The 21375-nt window shown below is 46.4% G+C and overlaps 1 protein-coding gene across 2 annotated transcripts in view; it reads left to right on the top strand.

Annotated features, from left to right (window-relative positions):
• Positions 1 to 21375, top strand: part of Vps13b (vacuolar protein sorting 13B) — a 136180-nt gene that overhangs the window by 71703 nt on the left and 43102 nt on the right. For both annotated transcript variants that reach the window (XM_077680821.1, XM_077680820.1), the window contains exons 30-40: positions 8 to 270; positions 2736 to 2883; positions 3406 to 3566; positions 5689 to 5885; positions 8426 to 8592; positions 9597 to 9730; positions 11625 to 11738; positions 13583 to 13684; positions 14710 to 14784; positions 17220 to 17297; positions 18498 to 18653. In XM_077680821.1, the coding sequence (XP_077536947.1) occupies positions 8 to 270; positions 2736 to 2883; positions 3406 to 3566; positions 5689 to 5885; positions 8426 to 8592; positions 9597 to 9730; positions 11625 to 11738; positions 13583 to 13684; positions 14710 to 14784; positions 17220 to 17297; positions 18498 to 18653 (1595 nt within the window). The remainder of the gene's footprint in view (positions 1 to 7; positions 271 to 2735; positions 2884 to 3405; positions 3567 to 5688; positions 5886 to 8425; positions 8593 to 9596; positions 9731 to 11624; positions 11739 to 13582; positions 13685 to 14709; positions 14785 to 17219; positions 17298 to 18497; positions 18654 to 21375) is intronic.

The following is a 21375-nucleotide window of genomic DNA, read 5'->3' as shown; positions in this document are numbered from 1 at the left end:
CCCGCAGGCGTCCCGTCGAGCATCGAGAGCCGCACCACCCTGTCGTGCCTCCAGCTGAGTGCCGTGACTGGCCAGCAGCAGCAGTGCACGGCCCTGGTGGGACCGTCGACGTTTGTCCTGTGGACCGACAGCTTCTGGGAGCAGCTGTCCGGTCCCCCGACCGTGCACAGTGTCCTCCGGGTCCACTGCGACGTGCTCCCCGTGCACTGCGGACCGTCACAGCTGCAGTGCTGCACCGCGGCTGCACGTCACGTGGCACAGCTGCTGGCCGTGAGTCGATATAAAACTTTGGCCATTTAAAAAACCAATGGCGCAAAAGAGCCCTCTTCCCTAGTGTCACTAGATAAGGTTACAGAGCATCGGCACTCGTTTTCTCCTATTATTCCGTGCCACCGCCGGGATCATTGGTCTGATCACATCATGTGACATTTGTTTACACTGCGACGGTTCATGGGAGCACCCATTTTGTTGTTCATGCGTTTTATGTCGGTCAACTGTGGTAGTCTCAGCTTGTCCTCGGCTGCGCGCGGATGGCGTCTTTCCGAAAGCGAATCAAAGATAACGCGCTTCGCAGCATTTCAACTGCAGAAGTGTGTCCGAAGATGCTGTGTTGTGCTGCGTCTTTGGCAGTGTTGTTTACAAATCACCTCGTCAAAGTTAGCGGTGAAGCCTCAGAAGCGGCAATCTGGCAACACTGATAAGCACCAAAATGGCCGCCGTTGCTCACTTGCGTGCATCAGTGACAGTACTCTGTATCATATCAAATGACACTACCGTAATTTCCGCTGTATAAGTCGCGTTTTTTTTTCTGAAATTTTCGTTGGTGCGTCTTATCCACCGGTGCGACTTATGTATGGAATAAATCCGGTTCGCGGCGGCCACGCGTGGCCAGCGCACGTTGAGACACAGCTCTATGGTCTAAATGAATACAAAGCCCACCGCTACGGCATTTCTCATAGCCCATATGTCGCTTCAGGACGTTAAACCAAAGAATTTCAAACTTTTCTAGTCAAAAACAATCATAATGGCCTGCAACAACTGCGCTTCACTTTCTGCCATGCGCAGTAACTACATTTCAGAATAAATTCAAAGTAACATCAAACTGGGTTGCAAGTGCAAAATGCAGCTTATAAATTATTACAAAGTTATTCTGAAGGAGGTAAACATGCTGCTAATTTTTAAAATGACAGCTTGCTGATAAGTTTCGAATTTCGGGCCGCTTCCGTTCGCGTCACTTCCGTCTGCCATGACACCTTTATTGCGCAGATTTACGACAGCACGCAAGACACGTGCGACGTTTGGAGAGGTGGCCAAGTGGGTCTCCGACTCTTGGGACTCCATTTCTACAAAAACAGTTGTAGCCGGGTTGATAAAGGCCAGAGTAATCCGGTCCGCAAGTGGTGACGATGTTGGCGAAGAAGACATCAGTGAGTCGGAGGGCGATAGCGATACGCCGGCGGAACTCCCACTTGAAGTTGCTGAATTATTTGTTAGCGAGTCTGCGGAAAAGGCTTCGATGGTTTTGTCTAAACACCGTCTAAGTACACGCCATCTGTGTGTATCAATAAATCATTTTTGAGGAGTTAGTTTTGGCTAGACTTTGGACGGTATATGCACGTCTAGCCCTCCTTACCGAGGGGTGCGTTCACAGGCGGCGGCTGCAGCAACCATGTACTTTCGCCGCACTTTCTAACGATCTGATTCACTATGAGTTTACCTAATTAACAAGTGCGTCTTGTATACCGGTGCGTCTTATACACCGGTGCGACTTATATAAGTTTTTTTCGGAAAAACTGTCATTTTGAGGGCGGTGCGACTTATACAAAGGTGCGATTTATAGACCGGAAAATACGGTACTCATCCCCATGCTACCGTGTAAAATGAGCAGAACAGCACCATGGCCGCTTGGGATAAGAAACAGTGATGGGCTTCACTGAAACAACATTTACATTGTGCCCCTATCACAACCCAGCCAAGAGGTTGCTGTGCAATGCTCGTTGCATTTTAGGGGCGAAGCTCCTAAAGCCGTGGGTCTGTCCATCCCTTGTGTCTCGTGGTACGTGACCGCCTAGTTCGATGACTCACTCGCAGGTGGCGCTACGTGACCGCCTAGTTCGATGACTCACTCGCAGGTGGCGCTGGTGTGAGTGACGTCATGATGACGTCACTGGCACGTGATTGACACTATAAAAGGCAATCGCTGTTGACGCGCTTCCTCTTTCGCAACGAGTCACCGGATGGAGGAGGTGGTTGTTGACAAGGCTGCGGAGCGGAGGGCGCGCAGGGCGGCGGCAGCGCGCGCTCGCCGACAGGATCCCGCCGTGCGCGAAAGAGAGGCCGAAGCATCTCGTCTAGAAAGTCGCGCTTAAACCGCGCGTCGGCAGCTTCGGGCTGAGCTCGCTTGATGCGTTTTGCAGCCGCCTCGCGAGCTCTCTCTGCATCGGGGTTTGCCTGCCGATACGAGCGCTTGCTTGCAGCCTCACGAACCCTACAACAACAACAACAAACGAACAAGAACAAAATAAAAGTTGATTTGTACAATGTACGCACACAGTCTTACGTCTTTCTTAATGATGTAATGGGCGAACTTTCACGGGAGAGTTACGCGGTTAGCGATGATCTCCCCCTCTCGAGCTTCGCCCCACTTATCATCATTCATTCCGTGGATATGGCGTGATTTTTTTTTGCTTGTTTACGCGCAGTTGCGGCAAGTTCACTCCGGCGGGTTTTCTCAGTCTGTTGCAGAGCGACTCGAGAAGATAGCACCTCGCGACAAAGGGAAAGAGCAGAAAGCAGCTACCCCCACTGTCACCAAGGCTCCTCAAGGAAAATCTTGGTGTGATGACCTCCGGAACGGCAGCTTCCAGTACATCCAAGACGATGGTACGACATGGCTTAACGTGCATTCTTCGAGTTCTTTCCGTCTTCTTCCCTTTTTTCTTTTGTTCGTTCCTTCCTTTCCTTTGTTTCTTCTTTTCCTTCTTTCCTCCATTCTTCCTTTCTTTCTCTCCTTTCTTCTTTCCCTCTCTTTTCATTTCCTTTCTTCATTCCGTTTTTTCTTTCCTTCTTTCTACCTTTCTTTCTTCCCTTCCTTACTTCTTTTTTCCTTTCCTTCCTCCTTTCATTCCGTTTTTTCGTTCCTTCTTTCTGCCTTTCTTTCTCTCCTTCCTTACTTTTTTCTTTCCTTCCTTCATTCCTTCCTTCCTTCTTTCCCTAATTTTTCTTTCCTTCCTCCATTCCTTGCTCTTTTTTCATCTTTCTGCCTTTCTTTCGTTTCTGCCTTCCTTCCTTCCTTCTTTCTTTCCTTCCTTTGTCCCTTCCTGGCTTCCTTTCTCTCTTTATTTCTCCCTTTCCTTTTTTCTTTTTCTTTTGCATGTTTAACAACAGGCTGTGGTGTTGTTTCAGGCACACCCAACCCAAACGAGATCGTTTTTCGACGTCCGCTGAAGAACGGTGATGCTGGAGTGATGACTTGGCGCTACCCTGAGCCGCGGGTCTTGACCCGCGTTGACGTCTATCCAGTGCCGTTTTCATCTACAGGCACCATGGGAGCTTTTACTCCTCCCGTAAGTACAGCATCTGTCCTGTCATCGTTGTCATCATCATCGTCATCTGCAGTGGCGGTGGCCCTGCTGATGTCGGTGTGGGACAAGGGCCTGAACCATAGACCGTGGACCTTACCTATCCTGTGGCGTCTGAATTTCATTCTTTGACCTCAGAATTTTTTAGTCTTGTCTCGCCACCAATTTCACTTTTTGTCCCAATGTGGCAGCCATTGTCTTGCCTTTTTGTGTGTGTGTGCGCGTGCGCGTGTGCGTGTGCGTGTGCGTGCGAGTGAGTGAGTGAGTGAGTGAGGGAGGGAGGGAGGGAGGGAGGGAGGGAGGGAGGGAGGGAGGGAGTGAGGGAGTGTGAGGGAGGGAGGGAGGGAGGGAGGGAGGGAGGGAGGGAGGGAGCGAGCGAGCGAGCGAAAGATTGCCTTGCGGCATAAAGGTCCTGAAAGGTAGAACATTGCACCCGTATTGTGCAGAAATGAAGTTGGTCAGCTAGTTTTCAGTCCTGTGCGTCATATGCCTGGTCCAGATATATGGTGTTTTTTTTTTCTGTCTGGATTTTAGCTATCATACCACGAATTGCTAGCTTTTGTTAGGGTGTACTATATTTCCTCGCATAACGGCAGTGCTTCCTTTACCCCCAAAAATATATGCACATATGAAGTTCTGTTCATTATACGAGATAAAAATTCCTACATTTTTTTTTGTGCTGCCATTTAAATTTTGCAGCCCTTTGCACACGGTGGGAGGCAGTTTTCCAACTTATGCTGAAAATCCTGCACCACCGCGAAGGGAAGTCGTGCATCTCTGTGGCCAGTGCTTAGCCACAAATTCATCTACCAAAGACACAACCATGATATGTCACAACCATTGTCAAATCACTAATCGTGCTGTCTGTCAGAAGCATACCTCGGCAAAGTTGGCGCGGCTCACTCAAACTCACTCACAAATTTATTTTTGAATCACCACTCACTCAAACTCACTCACAAATTTATTTTCGAATCACCACTCACTCAAACTCACTCATTGCTGAGCAGCACATCTGCGCTCACTCAAACTCAAACTCACTGTGAGCGCAAAACTCTGAACTCACTCAGACTCAAAACTCAAGATGTACTCAGTGCTCAAAATGTACTCAAACTCGAAATGTACTCAAAACTCAAAATGTACTCGGTACTCAAAATGTACTCAAACTTAAAATGTACTCAAAACTCAAAATGTACTCAAACTCAGAATGTACTCAGTACTCAAAACGTACTCAAACTCAAAATGGACTCAGAACTCACTCGGTCTCAGGCGTACTCAAACTTAGTTGGGCTCAAACTCACTCAAGCTCAAACTCACCATGCCACACTAGCCTCGCGTTCACTCAAACTCAAACTCACGTGTGAGTTTGAGTCCAAATGAGTCTGAGTGAGTGGACTCATGAGTGAGTCCGTCGACCTCTGGTCAGAAGTCACTGAAAAAGCATGAACGGATTTGTTTATAGATATCTGCAGGCTTCCCAGGTGTGTAGTTAGCTACCTTCACCTGTGCTGAGTACCATGTCCTCACGGGTGTGATGTATGAACTAGCTGGTTCATGCATCAACTATATTGTAGCCCTAAAGAGAAGACAAGGATGGCGGGGCTGTATGGGCAGTGTGTCGCTTGGTTTGGTCTGTGACGGCCCATATCTTGTGAATAGATTGCTTCATCCCATCCCAATGTTCGTCTCATTTGTCTCGCCGCCACGTACTGAAAATATGTAGAAATCAATTCTGTAACTTGGAATCAACAGCCACATGTTGTTGCTTAAATCTCAGATGTCGTGGCTTCTAGATGCACTATGTCGAGACTGTTTGAGTAAAGAGTTGTTTGAATTTTTCTTATTGTTTTGTCTAGCTTTGTAAAAAGTTGCAATCACCCACTCCTCTCTGCAATGATAACGGGCCCTAAAGATACGTACTAAATAAGGAAATAAATGAATGCGTATGTATACTTATGCCGCATATCACAAGCACAGCAGCAGTCAGCAGCGTTGTTGTAAGATGATTAAGTGCCACACGACCGTGGCACCGTCTTGCCTGGCGAGCTTACCGTTCTTTGGCCGGGTATCCTGCCCTTCCCCGTGCCCTTTCCCCTGGTGGTGGTGGCAGGCCCTGCAGTGCCAGCTGCAGTACTGGGAGCCCTGCCAGGAGGTGTTTGTGAGCTGCCAGCAGTTTGAGCTGTCGGAGAGCGAGCCCTGCTTCCTGGAGCTGCCCGCACTCGCCTTCCAAGGGGACCAGCCGCCCCCCGTGGCCGTCGCAGACACCTGGAGGGTCATCATCCTGCCACCGGGGCAGCCGCCAGCGAGGTGGGACTCCCCTTCTTTCCCTTTCCCTCCCTTATCTCCAACTCTCTTCCTGTTTCTCTTTCCTCTCCCTCTCTGATCCATCTCTACCTCCGTATCTCTCTTTTCTCCCTCTTCCTTTTACCTTCCCTTGATATTAGTCTAAGAAACTCTCTTAAAAACGGTGCCACGCAGTCATAATGCAAGTTTGGTTTATTCGAAAGATTTCCTCGTTAGAATAACGCTGACACCACTCTTAACGCAAACCTCGCTCAAATGGGCTACATAATTAGGAAAAAAGAGAATGGCCGTGCAACCCACTAGTTCATTTCCTGCAACAGAACCTATGACGTAATATGTACAGCTGTGCATCGAGTGTGGACAGCAAAATTCAGCGAAAATTAAACAGGGGTTACAAGCTTGCACAACTAGTAGCTATTTGCACTTAAGTTTAAAATTTTATGCAAATTCCTTTTACAGCAGTAATAATGGTGGGGTAAACAATTGAAATTAAGAATGCACACGTAAACACAGAAGCACCAGTGCAAAATGTATGCTGCACAGCCGTCTAGTGCGTCAAGCTTACACTGACCAACTGGCATAAGCAACATTGTCTTCTGTGACTCTGTTTGTTTAGCATACACACACTTTCACAAAACAAGTAGAGTGTAGACCATTTATAACGTAACTGCTTATAGTGTGGGACCGGATATAACGCGGGTTTTTGTGACCACCGGTTTGCCTCCCATAGAACTCAATGCATAAGCATACCGCTTAAAAGGTGGTTGGCCGAAGCACAATACCGTTTATAGTGCGGTTTTCTGGCGGGTCTGCTGATCGACCGGCGCAGCTGGGGCATCGTTTTAGGGTAGCATTTTAGGGTAGCAAAAGAAAAAAGAAAGGATGAAATCGGCCATCTGACGCAGCACGCACCCCTTGCTCTTTTCTAACTTCAGCACACGAGAAAAAAATAGCACCCTTTGGTTCGCGCGTACGTGATAATCACAACTTTCCTTGCTTGACGCACCTCGGAAGATAGCGACCCAATAAAATCTGATAGCAACAGGTAGGGTACGCGTTCGCACGCGACAAGTTGTTTCTCGTGGACCGCATGGCCCGTTTTCGCACACGATTCGTGCACGTCGGCGTTGCGCGTGCATTTTTTTCAAGCTCGCGTCGACGATTCTGTGCTTGCGGTGGCTTCTTCGCGTGGCAGTGGGAGGAGCCTGACCACTTGCACCAATGGGGAGACGCGCACCTAATGGCGGGAGATTCGAAGCGCTCTAAGCAGCCGGCTGGCCGCGCCAGAGATGTTTAGGCTTACCACCGCGGTATTTTTTGATGGGCGCTTTCGCAAGCAGCGTGGATGGCAGTTTATATTCCACTTTTCGCCCAGATTATCAGCTCTTCGCTTGCATGAGCATCCTCGCTTGCGCCTCGTGTGGCATTTCAGCGAGCAGTTAGAAGCGGTCGCTGGAGCTGCCTTCACCGCTTCACGGCCAGTGCCAACGCCATGTTGCCGCCTTTTACCGTGCCACACGCACCACGCCAGTTGCATCCACGCCGGCGCCGCCACCACGGCCCGTTTTCCCCCGAAGAAATCGCTTCATGCGGCTCACGCTTTAGAACGTCCTGCACATAAGCCACCGCTCTTTCCCTTTCCGAACAAGTGAGCCGCGCGAAAAGATTTCCACCGCCAGTACGTTGCGCTGATAAGCAGCTGCCTTCGGCGTCGTGAACACAAGGTGGGGTTAAAAAAAAAAATCCCGCTAGCGTTCTTATCATGCCCCGCGGTATCTGTTCATGGACGCTAAAAACGCAGCCACGATCCTTCAAAACACAAACACAACGGAATAAGTTAAAGCCGTGCTCGCCGTTTGTAAGACCGCACTTGCAATAGAGCCTGCAGCATCGTCTGATGTGAAGAAAAAAAAAAGAAAACGGAATAAAGACCGTGCCTTTGTTTTTGAGTGCTGTGCGTTTCAGCGATGATAAATATAGAATGACTTCAGAGGTAGGTTGCGATGTGGTTGAATTCGTGCATGTTTTGGTTATAGTGCGGTACCGCTTATAGTGCGGATTTTTGCAGCTCCCGCGACATACGTTATAAGCGGTCTACACTGTACTATCAACCATAACAAACATTATCCAGGCACAAATCTGATAAAAAAAAAGCGAGGGTGGACAGCGGTCGCAAACAGTATGGTGGTGCCATCTAGGATCACTGACAGCAAACAAGGCATTCCACCATCTGCTGTAGCCCTAGTCTGCACACTTTGTTCGCAGCAGTACTTGGCCTGTATGCGCAGACATCGCAGACATCACGAAACACACGACTCAGCGGAAGAATCACAGTTATAGGTTAAAGGCTTAAATGGAATAATTTCGCAGTGAATACAGCATCGTTTGCTGCCGGACAAGTGCGGGGGGCACTATAAAACACGCAGTCTTGTAAATAAAACAAACTTGTATTTTGTCTGCGTGGTCCCTTTAAACTTCGAAGTCAGGGGGCCGTAAAGAGGGCCCCTTTTTTTCCTTTTTTTTTTCCTTTTCAACATCAACAGGGGTTCTACTGAGGAGCCGACGGCCGGGACTGCCATGTCTCCCCTGGCGTTGGCGGCGTGCATGCGTGTGGACTCGCACTTTGACCCCGCTCTAGTGCCTCGTCTTAGGGCGAGCGTGGCCATAGACACGTGCGTGGTCACACTGACGGTCCCGGCAGGGCAGACAGGTTGGTTGGTCGTTTCATGCCCTGGGACTTGACTTTGGGTGGCGTCTGTGTTGTTCCGGGACTGCATGTTCTCACTTCAGAGACTAGTCAGAGGAGAAAAGTGAGTGGAGTTGTCTTTTTCAATGCAAAATAAAAGTCTGATCTGCGCAGCCTCCTCCTGTCGGAAGTTTGGAGCACCTGACCTCGAGCGCTGACAGCAAAGATTTTGTAGGATGCCTTTCCAAATAATTGGAAATTTATGTTGCTGGCTGAAGCTTTGCTATGCAAGTCTCGAAAATGCCCATTTGAATAGAAGCATCGTTGTTTGCTTCTGTAAAAAAATAATAATAATAAATCAAAGATGGGGGCCAGTTTTAGTGCGATCAGTGTTTGTGCACAAGCATACCATGGTACTTAATGCAAAGTAGGATTTTTTTTCTTTTCCCTTTCTAGTCGCACGCTTGCAAGACACAGTTGGCTTGCATTTACGACAGTGCTGCTGTAACTTTTTTTTTTCTAGTTTTAGAGAACTGACAAACAGTGAACCGTTACGGTAACAGGGTGGCTGCCGAGAGACAAGACTAGAAGTAGGGAACAACCATTGACTCAATGGAGGAATGAAAACAGAAAATTCATTAAGAGAAAAATGGACTAAGGCATTGCAAGAAGGGAACAGTTAAAGGAAAGTGGGAACTGCCTTCCCCCTGCTGTAAATGCAAGCAGGGTAATGTTCATAATATAAAATGACGGAATCATCATGAATTCATGCATTAGTTACCCAAAATTAATAAAAACCCAATCTAGTATCTTTTTATAGGCCTTTTCAAGGGCCGCAGCACCCTCTCTTGACTACTTTCGGTATCAACACCAGGCTGATACCAACACTAGTCAAGGGAAGACCCTCTGGGTAATCACTGCTTTACATTTCGACAGCTTTCACGCTGAGTGGAACTGCTTCAATTTTTTTTATTCCATGCAATCAACCTGCATGTTTCCTGACACCTCTTTCTGCACATGTTTCACAGTTCCCCCGGAAGCCATCTGGCCGTTCGAGTTGGACCATTCGGCCTGCAGCTTTGCCAGCCTCGACTTTGCCACGGTGTCACTGGACCACCTGTGCCTCTCGTACACCGGCTGGCAGCACAGGACAAACCTTGGGGTAAGGAGGAGGAGGGAAAAAAAAAGAACCTTCGCAGAGGATGTTGCCAGCAGCATCCACCTGTTGAACTGAATGTTCAAATTTACGTAAAAGTGTTGTTCAGCATTTCTCAATGATACAGTCTACGCCCGTTACAACGGACCCTCTGAATCCGGACAAAAACGTCCGCTGTAGCCGAAGTATGCAGTATCCGGCAAGGGGGGGGGGGGTATGAGTCTTACAGTGGGTACTTAGACCGATATTGCATGCATAGTACATACACTTTGCTCTTTCTACATGCCTGCAGCACCTCTGCACAGTGTTCGCGCGAGGGCAAAGAATCGCGTAAACACAGTTTCCAAAGCTTAGCCCCGGCACTTGGAGAAGGCCTAGCGCATGCGGTCAAGCGTGTAAAGACGCATGATAAGCTGAACAAATAAAGCAAAAACATAACTAGGCGCAATTATTAACCAGCTATAAAACATCAGTCGTGGCCATCGACATTAGCTAGGCTCTTTTAAATCCCCTCACGGTGAGGCAGGTTTTCCCGAAACCGTTCATCAAACAAGTCGGATTGCAGCCTGACGTTCCCTCAAGGCAGCTTCCACATTTTTAGCGATTTTAGTCAGGTCATTGAAACAGCTGTAATGAAATAATCTGATAACGGACAGCTGTAAAATGGAAAGTTAGCCCAGTTGGACTGCGCACGGTTACCGGCAGATTGCACACAATGGATGGGGAACAACCCCTACTTGAGGCGTTTACCTTTTTCACCGAATGGAACGGGAACAATGCATGCGTGGGAATAATGAAAGCCGAACTTCACTGAACCCGAGTGTTTTTATTACATAAAAAAACTGACGAGGGCAGACTCGCCTCCGAGTGCACCACTTCGAGTATTCAATAGCCCTGTTTTCACCCTGTTTTCAATCTCACCGGAGTCGCGTTTATCGGCAGCGGCCTTGTTCTTGACGGTAGAGCGGACACTCTGCTTAGACAGGCCTGTACTTCTGGCGATTTTAGCCTGTTTTCCCCATGTTCAACAGCGTTAATTACGCTTAATTTATCCGACAGTGAAATCACCTGCCCTGCCACTCATGCCGCTGCTCGCACAAAAAAAAAGCCACTGGCACTGGCTTGGCTTGGCTGTGCCAACGACCCGGCTGCCAGCAATGTTGCCAGACATAATAGTTTTCTAGCCAAAATAAACAAAGAAAAAGCAAATCGGGTGCCGGCCCCGTGCAAGTCCGCTATAAACGTTCAGTCGAAACAATTTTCGCCTAAAATTTAGTCTGTTGTAGCCGATAGTCTGCTCTAGCCGGGTCCGTTGTGAGCGGAGTGGACTCCATTTAAAATGCATGGGGACCAGACAAACTAACAAAAATGGTCTGTTGTAACCGAAAGTCCGTTGTTGCCGGATCCGCTGTAACGAGCGTAGACTGTACTTACTTATGGGCATTGAAAAGAGCTTTTGCTCTTGACTTTTAACAAAGAATGTGCTCTTGTTTTGGGTAAACTTTGTTCTTCTTGTATTCCAGGTTGCACTTCACAGCTTCATATGCAGGATTTTGTATTTTGTAATTAATGGATGTATTTGCGGAGCATTTGTCGCAGGTTACATTATGTCTTTTCTTCATCACTGCAAGCGGTGATGCATTTAGATATGCACGAGTAATTCACAGATCATTTACATGATCTGAGCGAAGTGTGGTGCACATTGGGGAACTCAAAGCAAGAGATCTACCTTTCACATCACTGTGAGGGTGATGTATAAGTTCGCGGCGCACGTAAATTCTGTTATCTTGACATGCAGCAGTGGGCTAACAGGCAGTTAAAAAGAAATATAATACATACGTCTTGCATGTGCTTAATCCTGTAATGAAGAAATGTGCACATTCTTTATTTTTTCTGCTAGGTCAATGGGTATGCGTCGTGTCATATGACGGAGTTGCGTCACCTGACTCGTCTCAGCGTCCTCGATTCCGTGGGTTTCAAAGCCTCTGCCATCGTCTGTCAGCCTCTCAATAAGGTCAGTGTCTCTGCTACATCAAGTGGTTCTCTACAATGATGAAAGTCTTGAGATATTGTGGACTGGTGGGATGTCCTTTGCCTTGAATGATGGAGTTGTTCCTCACTTACCTAGTCGTGGAAGATTTGGGGTCTGTGTCACAATTTTAATTAAAAAAAAAAAATTCTGGTTCGTTTATTTTAGCCTGGTTCAGAGCTTATAACCAGTACTTTTCCATGCAGGCGTGGTGATGATAGGCTCGTTCTACGGTCAGTACTTATGACGAAACTAATTACGCCAAGTACGGTTGCTTGTGATTGGGCAAGATGGTTCATATTGACTGTCAGCTCGAATGAAAAACAAGGACGGTAAAAAGGAAACACGGACCCAATGCTGACTAACTACTCAGAGTTGTTTGTCAGCATTGTGTCTGTGTTTCTTTTCTACCGTCCACCCTGAAAAACAAGGAAGGTGTACAATCCTTGTTTTTTGATCAAGCTGAAAGTTGCAGTTAATAATGCTAGGATGTGCATCGTCACCCACTGTAGTGCTCTAGGCTGTACCATCCCAGGTAAGACTGTGTGTATGCGGGTTTTACATCGTACTGTTGTGTACAGTGAAAGATCGTTAATTGGGGCTTCAGTAATTCGAATTTATGGATAATTCGAACCGTACTATTTAATCCAGCTGAACACCCATAGAAATGTAATAAAGCCCGTTAATCCCGCGGCGGAGGCCCGCGGGTGGCCTCCGCCGCGGATAAATCAAACTACTCGCTGCGGCGCCGACAGCTTGGGGCCCAACCCACAGCCAGAGAAATGCACACGCTGTCTGCAGATGAGGCTGTGTTGATTCTGCAAAGGAGAGAAAAATGGGGAGAGAAGTTGCATTAATTGGGTAGAAGCGGTCTAAAACCTCCATGACACCTTTCGTGGACACGAGTTGAGGGTGTGGGGTGTGCTGACAGATGACACCAATTCTGAGGTTAGAACTTGTAGAACCTGTTGCTTCCAGGGACCTGAAGGATAGGGCGGGCGAAACAGTAGTGTGGCCATCGCTTGTAAGTGATGAGTGGATGGAATGCCACCAGTTTCTTTTTCAGTTTTTAAGTATAAGCGGAAAGGAAACGTTCCACTACATTCGCTCGTTACAGGAAAAAGTGCTCGCTTTTGCCTTCGAGGATAAAAGGCAGGCTTCACTCGTGGACTTTGTTAAGCAATTCGTTGCTGACATGCTCTGCTGCTCCAGGGCTTGTGTTTTTCACTTTTGTTAGTTCGAACTTTCATTAATTTAAGCTGAGGTGGGGTCCCTGTGCAGTTTGAATGAAAGAGCTTTTACTGTATAAGGAGAACTGTGCAAAATTTTTTGCTGTTTTACTATATATCTTAATTGCCTCTACGGGTCCGAAGCTTCCAAGGACCTGCTTATTGAATTTTGATCCCAAGAAAGGGCATTTGCGGTCGCTTGAGTGAAAGGGAGAAAGAAGTGCATGGCTTAGCGAGCACTCAGGCTTCAGCAAAAGAAGAAATTAAAAGTGTAAGGCGTTTTGGACCGCAGCGCAGTGTCGAATCTTCTCGCATCAATACATTGGTGCTGGAACCCATGTCACAGCACCAAATTGTAGCGGAAGAACGACACAAGGCAGACCAGGGCCATGGCTGCCCGAAACTGGGATGATAGCTTTACTTACATGTCAACATACACAATGATGATGATTGACGGTGGCGCATACCCGGCTGGGGACGGCCCTTATTGGGAACCACTCCGTGCACCACTTGTCGTTTGGTGGAGAACTTTGTCTTTTCTCCTAACGGGATGCTCCTCTCCCAGTGCTGTTGTAATCTTATCACGCGTCGTCATTGCAGGAGCCCAGCATTGAAGTGGAGACCTCCTTGGACCCGTGCTTCATCAGAATCAGCCAACCAATTGTCCACACCCTCTCCACTGCTGCTACCCTTTGGAGCCAGGTCAGTTGCTGCTGCTACTGCTGCTTCTGTGTTGCTGTAAGAAAAAACATCTTCGAACACCAGCGTAAATACACAGACACAGGGGGGAAAAACTATGACAGGATGACGCTGTCATTTTCTTCCCCTAGTGCCTGTGTATTTACACTGTTCGAAGATGTTTAACTAATACCAATACGCCCAAATGTCGATCCTTCCGCTATGCGGGAAACCTGTTTTAGGTGGAGAGGTTGGGGGAAGTCATTAGAAAGCGAGTCTTGGGTTTTACTGCCCGGAGCATTGTATTTGGTGGGGACAAGGTACATTAGGAACCACAAGCTGAGCTGAGCAATGGAGGTGGTGTTTGAAAAAAGTCTGTTCTGGCTGTTTGTAATGCAGTCTTTAATAATCAGTGTTATGCATTATATAATATAGGGCATGTTTTCTAAGCTCTTGAAAACTTTATGCTCAGTTCCTCTGAAATCAAAGTGCTTGTTAAGAGATTTGATGCAGATTGAAGAATTGCACTTGAATTAAGAATTTGAGGAAACGTTTACCTTGAAGCCAACAGTTTTTGAATGGAAGATTGTACATGCTCGTCATCTATCAAACTATGCAGGTGTTACATCCAGACTAACCAAAAGAAGACGAAAGAAGGCCACAGGGTGGTTTCTCAGCACAACTTTAAAGAGGACTTTTTGCCAATTTTGATCTGTTCATTCCTTTATCGTTCCCAAAAATTTTCACGCGCTGTACTTGTGATTGGTAACAACAGCAACCAAAAAACACGGTTAATCATCGTTGTCATCACCATAATCGTAATTCGCATCGTCATGTTCTTCTCTGGAATTGCTATAAATCTTCGTGACATAGGTATGTGTGAGCAGGGCAGTAGACATTTGATCGTGCCGCTTGCAACGGCAGTGCCCAATATCGCAGTTCACGCAATCAGTGGCTTATGTGCACTGTGCATTGCTGGTAATGCATATATTTTTAGGCCGTCATTATATAAGCGTGCTAATCTAGGCTCTCTTTGCTTAACACTACAGGATCCCCATACCGGTGTCCTACCGTGCTACGTGGCTGTGTGCAACAACACCACGGACACCATATGCTTCGGCCAGGTATGCAAGCTCGGTGCCTGTTTTTAATTGAGCACCTAAGGTTACGCGGGTATTTGTATTTATAAAGTAGTAAGTTGGCCTGACTCGTATTCTACACGGATGAACGTTCTTTTAATTTTACTTCTCGCTATTCCCTAATTTCAGCTCATATTTATTTATTTCATGCATACCGCAAACCACACTTGGTCCAAGCAGGAAGGGCATAGGGCAGACATACAGGTGCTCGTAAAATAAAAGCTCAGTCACAGCAAGAAATGCTTTAACTCTAAGCAATGCAGGCAGAATATGGTTAATTAAACACATTCCACTCAGACACTGACCGAGTAAAAAAAAAATGCATAAATGTATTAGTTCTGGCAAAAGATAGCGTAAGTAAGTTAGAATGTAAGTGCCAAGTTTGTCTGGTTGCAAAAAAAAAAAAAAAAAAAAAATTGGGGATGGGTTTATTGACAGTTTGCGGTTCAGTAACAAGAAAAAAAATAATTTGTAGATTACACCTGCGTAATACAAGCGTCTGAATGCTGTTATCAGACAATAGGTGGGGTGGAGAATAGGTTGGTAAGTGTAGGGAGCAAATTAATTGAATTGCCTTCCTTTGTATTTTTTCAGTTTTACTAATGTTTGCTTGTGTGTGGAGGTCCAATACGGTACTGGCGTATCGTTCGAAGGTCCATACTAGAGAGTTAGAGCAGATCGGAAAAACGGTTCCGGTACGGTAACGTCTACCGTCTGGACGCCCCCGCGCATGCGCAGAACCCTACCGTAAACTGGAGCGACTTGGCCGGACGGTACCGAGACGTACCGTGTCCGTCGTTCAAAAGCGGACGGCCACTTTGGAAGAGTTTGGTAGATGTACGCTTAGGTCACGCCCAGTCGAACGAATTGTAAATATGAGATCGTTGAAGAAAAATGAGGTTGCAACAAGTGAAATCCGCACGATTCTGACAGCTCAAGCAGCAATCGAAACACGGCCCCGACCCAACTGTGTGGCTTGTGTCGTCGAGCGACGAATGTATGATAGCTTCTTTTAGGTTAAATAAAGGCGATCCGGCTACATAACTAGGATGAACAGCAACATGAAGCCTGTCTACAAATCGGCGAGTGAGGAACAGGCGGTATGAGTGCGAGGGACTCTCAAATACAACGAAAAACTAGAAGCAGCCAGCCGTATGTACTGACAGCCCAGCTTGACCTGCTGGCGCCACCTGTCGAAATGGAGTAGAGGTAAAATGCACGCAGTCGCTAGTTCGAATCTCCAAAGGGAGGGCTGTTGGATGTTCTTTTTTTTTAAACTCCGTAGGGAGCGGTGCTGGATGTTCTTTTTTTTAACTGCCTTTAGCGTTTTTGAGAACTGAAAACTAATATTTCAGCACAGGAAACGCCACAGACTCACGAAGAACTGCCAAACGACGTACAACCCAAGTCGCTCGCAGTTACGGTCTGTTACGGTAGTTACGGTACGGTAGTTACGGTAGTTACGGTAGTTACAGTTACTACCGCAGTTACGGTAGTTACGGTCTGCTATAACTCTTAAAACGAGCCTTCCCGGTACGGTCCATTGACGGGTACCGCGTACCATACCGGAACCATTTTTCCGATCTGCTATAACTCTCTAATATGAGAGGGTTTTTCCGGTAGTTTCATATTTTCAACCTCATTGAGAGAATTGCACAAAGAGGAGAAAGGCCTCTCGTGCACAAACAAAGTTGCAAGATTATTGTCTAGGGTTGTGTGGAAATTGAAGTTTTTAGGGTTTTAGAAAAAAAAGCTATTTTAGAAAGCATAGAAGAAGCAGCAATGTTTTAACAGTCGAAATTTAAAGCAGTATCGTGCAGGTTTTGCACCGCTGGGAGCTCCAGCCACTGCGGAAACAGCCTTCCAATTTTTTTTTGCTTTTTCTTATTTCTACTTTTTTTTTCTCTGCATCTGTATTACAAGTTTCTTATAGTAATCACCAACCAGTATGGTGCCCATTTACAGTAGAATCTCGATTATATGAATCTCGCGGGACTGCGAAAAATATTTGTATCATCCAAAATTCGTATGAACCAGCAGACCAAAAAATTGAGCACTAGAAAAAATGTTTTTGTTTATTTCTTTTCTTACTTTCGTGTGAAGCAATCCGTGATGTTTTTCTTTTTTTAAACCTCCAAGTTGCATTTTGGGGTCAAGTTATTTGAATCACCAGGTTATTGTTTCAATTGTGCATGTCCTTTTCTGTTTTTCTAGTGTTGCAGTTTGGCTGAAATTACATCCATTCTTGGCTTCCCTCAGCTTTGATTAGTCATGGTTATTTGTATAATGCATGAAACGATGAGTATATGATGTGTGATATATGTATATAACTTTCACATACGGTATTAAATTCATATCGAAAATATGTGATACGACTTAGATGTTTTTTTTTTTTTTCTTTTATACAAACGTCATTCCAGGCTGGAACGGTGGAGAAGATATCGCTCCAGCCAGGACACATGCACGCATACACTTGGAAGAGCACCAAGGCACCGCTGGTGAGTTGGTGTTACGCAGACCAGGTCATTTCATCCGCTCACTGGATACCACGCTTGGTTGCTATTGGTCCTTCCTGGCCACAGAAAACAGTTGAGAGTGGGTTTTTTCTGGGCTTCTTTGGTCGTTGAGCAGGCATGCCTTCTGTTCACTGTTCAGTGCTATGGGGGGGGGGACAGGTTGCTTCAGATAGCCACAATTCATTGCTTTTGGACATTGTCAGCGTCGCTTAGTTATGGGACACATCAGTGCTGCCTCCCACATCTCCTCTTCCCATGGGAATGCCATCTGCTCATCACTTTAGACAAATTGGGCAGGAAGAGAAAAGGACGAGGAGGAGGATGCAAGAGCAGTACCACGGGGTGAAGATGGGGCCAGGTTTTCAGATCTTTGTTGTAACACTCGGTGGAGGGTAGTGTGAAGGATTGGTGATAAGAGGAATTCCTCTTCCAGCTTGCATTTAGTGCACTTAACTGAATAGAAATTGTTAGGGGGCAGGGACAAGCGGCATTGCGATTGAGGGATTGGATCGGATCAGATCGGGGGAGCATCGGAGGTGTGCAGGACATTGTGCGGGAGTGGAATGTGGTGTGGTGGACTCGCTAAAATCAACCTGTAGTTTATTAATGCTTGTCATACGGGCAATAAACTACATCACGACAAAGTAATCACACGCACGTCAGTATGTAGACAAATGTATGCACGTGAAAAACCCAGCGTGGATTCCTGTAAACCACTCTTCTGAAGAATGTATGAGTTAGATGTCAACTCATTTTGTGCAGCCGGGGATTTTACCACTAAATGTCCTTGGCCATTCTTTAAAGATCGAGCTCTACGCTTATGTACCATGATACTTAAACCTTTCTCGCATAATTTCTGATTTTATAACATGTTAAATGGCGCAACGTTGCAGCGTGAGAGGGCACTTGCAGCAACTTTTTGTACACAACTGTTGTACAACATCCTGATTGTGGCAATGTTGGGGTTTCATTGCGCTGAGTGTTTGTGCTACCTTTTCTGCAAGGAGGGGTCCGCTTATTTTCGGTAGAGGCAAAAAATGAAAACATTAATCCACAGCCCTTCACTACGACGCGCTCCGCAGCGTGGCTGAAGCTTCATCGCGTCAAACCCCAGTTAGAACTTTGAGCATTAGTTGAAGTTTGGGCATTATTGATTGAGCCTAACTTTTTCGTTCCACACAGATGCTGCGCCTGGGAATTGAGAGCCAGCAGTGGAAGTGGAGCAGCCCCTTCAAGCTGGTCCGTGGCAAGGAAGTGACTGTGGAGGTCCCCGTGGGGTCGTCGGGACTGTCCACTGTCCTGGTCAGGATGCAGGAAGGACGAGGCGTCGAGATGCAGGCAAGGGCGCCGGGGAAGCACTTTTTTTTAAGGCGAACGCTTTCTTAGTGGGGCCGATGCCATCCTGTCAAAAAGCTAATGCATTTCGCCTTAGACCAGTTGGTCGACTGAAAAGCTTTGATTAGGGTCTGTGGACACACGCCATGAGCTCTCACTGTGTCAAAACAGTAACTTGAACATTGTTAAAAAGGAACATTTCTAGATTAGGCATTACACACATCGATTATGGAGAAGGAGCATAATAGTATGCCACTATCTCATAAACCACATATCAGTATCCTCTTCAGTTCGAAGAATGCGCAAATACAAAAATATTTTGTAACACATTTTTATTCGGTTCGTTATCGATAGAAATAAACTAAAAAAAATTACAATAGCAAAAAAGCAAACGAAAGTAATAGAAGTTGATGGTACCCATATAGGTAGGTACTCTGGGTTTGAGTGCGTGTGGAATGCAAGGACAACTATTCTCAAAATTGCTACAATGCTTCAAAAATGCTACAACACACTTTTATTCGGTTCATTATTCACAGAAATAAATGCAAAAAATTACAATAGCAAAAAAGCAAACGAAAGTAATGAAATTTGATGGTACCCATTTGGGTGCTCTGGGTCTTGCTTAACCTGTGGACGCATTGGGGCACTTGCGCGTTGAAAGCCAATTTTGCCGCCTGCATCTTCAGAAATGACTTGATACATCGCGCCACCTGGGTGGGCTTAGTGAAAGCAAGGCCTGCTTTTTGCGGGGAAACAACTTTTGACACGCGAATATCGAATGGGGGAAAGCTTTTGCCTTTATGGTTATGGTACCCATTTGGGTACCCCGGGACTGAGGAGGGTATACATTTAGATTGTCCGTACATGCGTTTGCTTAGTGTACGAAAAATGGTCGGATGGGTTCGTTCTCCTTTTGCGATTTGGGTTTTTGAAGTGTTCAATATTGATTGAATGCACTTTCAACAAAGGATGGATGCGCTTTCAGCAAAAGTTTTTACACAGTTTTGGTGTTAGAAAGCTTTTGCACTTCTTTCAAATTTCTTTAGAAAGCAATGGTAAAGATTTTTATGGATGTATGTGGACTAAGCTTAACTAGGGCATTCAAAATGTTCCTGAGGACCGATGCTTTTGCAACTCTACCAACAAACCTGTGTACCTTTCTCTCCTTGTTTTTCTTTTGTTGTCGGGAAGGCATGATTCTTCTTGTCTTTAGTGTGCATGTATTTTGTGAAGACAGAGACATAAAAAATTGCCAACAATTTAAAATACAGTAGAGACCGCTTATGACGGATGTCATGGGAGCCACAAAAATATACACAATAAGCAAAACATGCACGACCACGTCATAACCTATCTTTCAATCATTATTTGTCTATCATCACTCAAATGAACACCAATGAAAAACATTGGCACTGTCTTTATTTCGTATGTTTTTCGCACATTAGACGCTGCTGTGCAGTCTGTCAAACCGCTAGCGTGGCTTTACCTTCCTTTGTGTTTGTGTATTGAGGGAGCATGTCTGCATTTGCGTCTAGAAGAACCGATGCTGCCGGTGGAGAAAAAGCTGGGCTTATGCAAGTGGGACAACGGGATATGAATGCAAGCCGGATTTTTTTTTTTTTTTTTTTTTTTTACCTCCAGCTAGTGTTCTCATCATTGGAGGGACGGCAATTGCTTATCAGCACAAAGTTCTGGTAGTGGAAACCTCTGGGGTTGCTGCTCGCTATCTCCACATGTTCAAAAAGGGAAAGGGTGGTTGCTTATCTGCACAACGTTATTGCACTCATGGTAGGGCTCACTATATTCCGAGGTGCACCTAGAGCATGGTTTCTCAAAGTGGGTTCCGCGGAACCTAGGGGTTCCGCAGGCCCCTCCTCAGGGTTCTGCGAGCCACTGATAAATTTTCCCTGGTTCCGCAGTTGCAAAGTTTTATATGGTAAACTTGAGGTGCGATCGATCTAAGGAACCTCCATTACTCACGCCCGAGTGTCAGTAAGCACATCTCAGCGCATAACAGAAACGCGCGAGCTGCGCAATAAATCTCGCTAGCAGCTTGTAGCCAGCCAGACTCCGAAAACGGGCCACATGGTTAAACTATTGCACTTGAATCTCGGCCTTATATTACCCCCATGCGCATTTCTCCTGTTTGGAGATAGGTGCCGCTAACGTACGCATTCGCGTAAAGTCGACGGGAAAAAAACGATACCCTTGCTTGCTTTTGAATTTATTGCATGTTAATGTAGCATGAACGGAATGAAAAATGGCGGGAGGGGGGGGGGGGGGGGGGGGGGGTTCCTTGGCACTTAACGGAACTTGGCAGGGTTTCCTGGGACCAACATGCTTGAGAACCCCTGGCCTATTGTGGTTATCACGTCAGTGCAAATGGAACATGCAAACTAAAGGGTGCGTATCTGTTTCTTTTCTGTGTCTAAGTTGGAGGAGAGTGAGGAGCTTTCACTCCGTCGGATGGCTCATTCAGGGGTGAGACAGCTGCGCATATTGCGCCTTTTTGATACAATTCCATTTTCCTGCGCCAAGCTGCTCCAAAAGCATGAAAATTGCGAAAATTGCGCCAAACTGCTCCAAAAGAGCCTGAAAGGCACGGATTTTGATGCTCATGTCAGTTCCGACGGGGACGAAAGCCTCCCGCATCGCAGTGACCGCTTTTATTGGCGGTCAGTTGCAAACACAGAAATGACAAAAATAGAAAGACTGAAGAAATGAA

The sequence above is a fragment of the Haemaphysalis longicornis genome, unplaced genomic scaffold (assembly GCF_048455015.1).
Source record: "Haemaphysalis longicornis isolate Haplotype H1 unplaced genomic scaffold, Haemaphysalis longicornis Haplotype H1 scaffold_8, whole genome shotgun sequence".
NCBI lineage: Eukaryota > Metazoa > Arthropoda > Arachnida > Ixodida > Ixodidae > Haemaphysalis > Haemaphysalis longicornis.
This window is presented reverse-complemented; position numbering and strand designations above follow the sequence as displayed.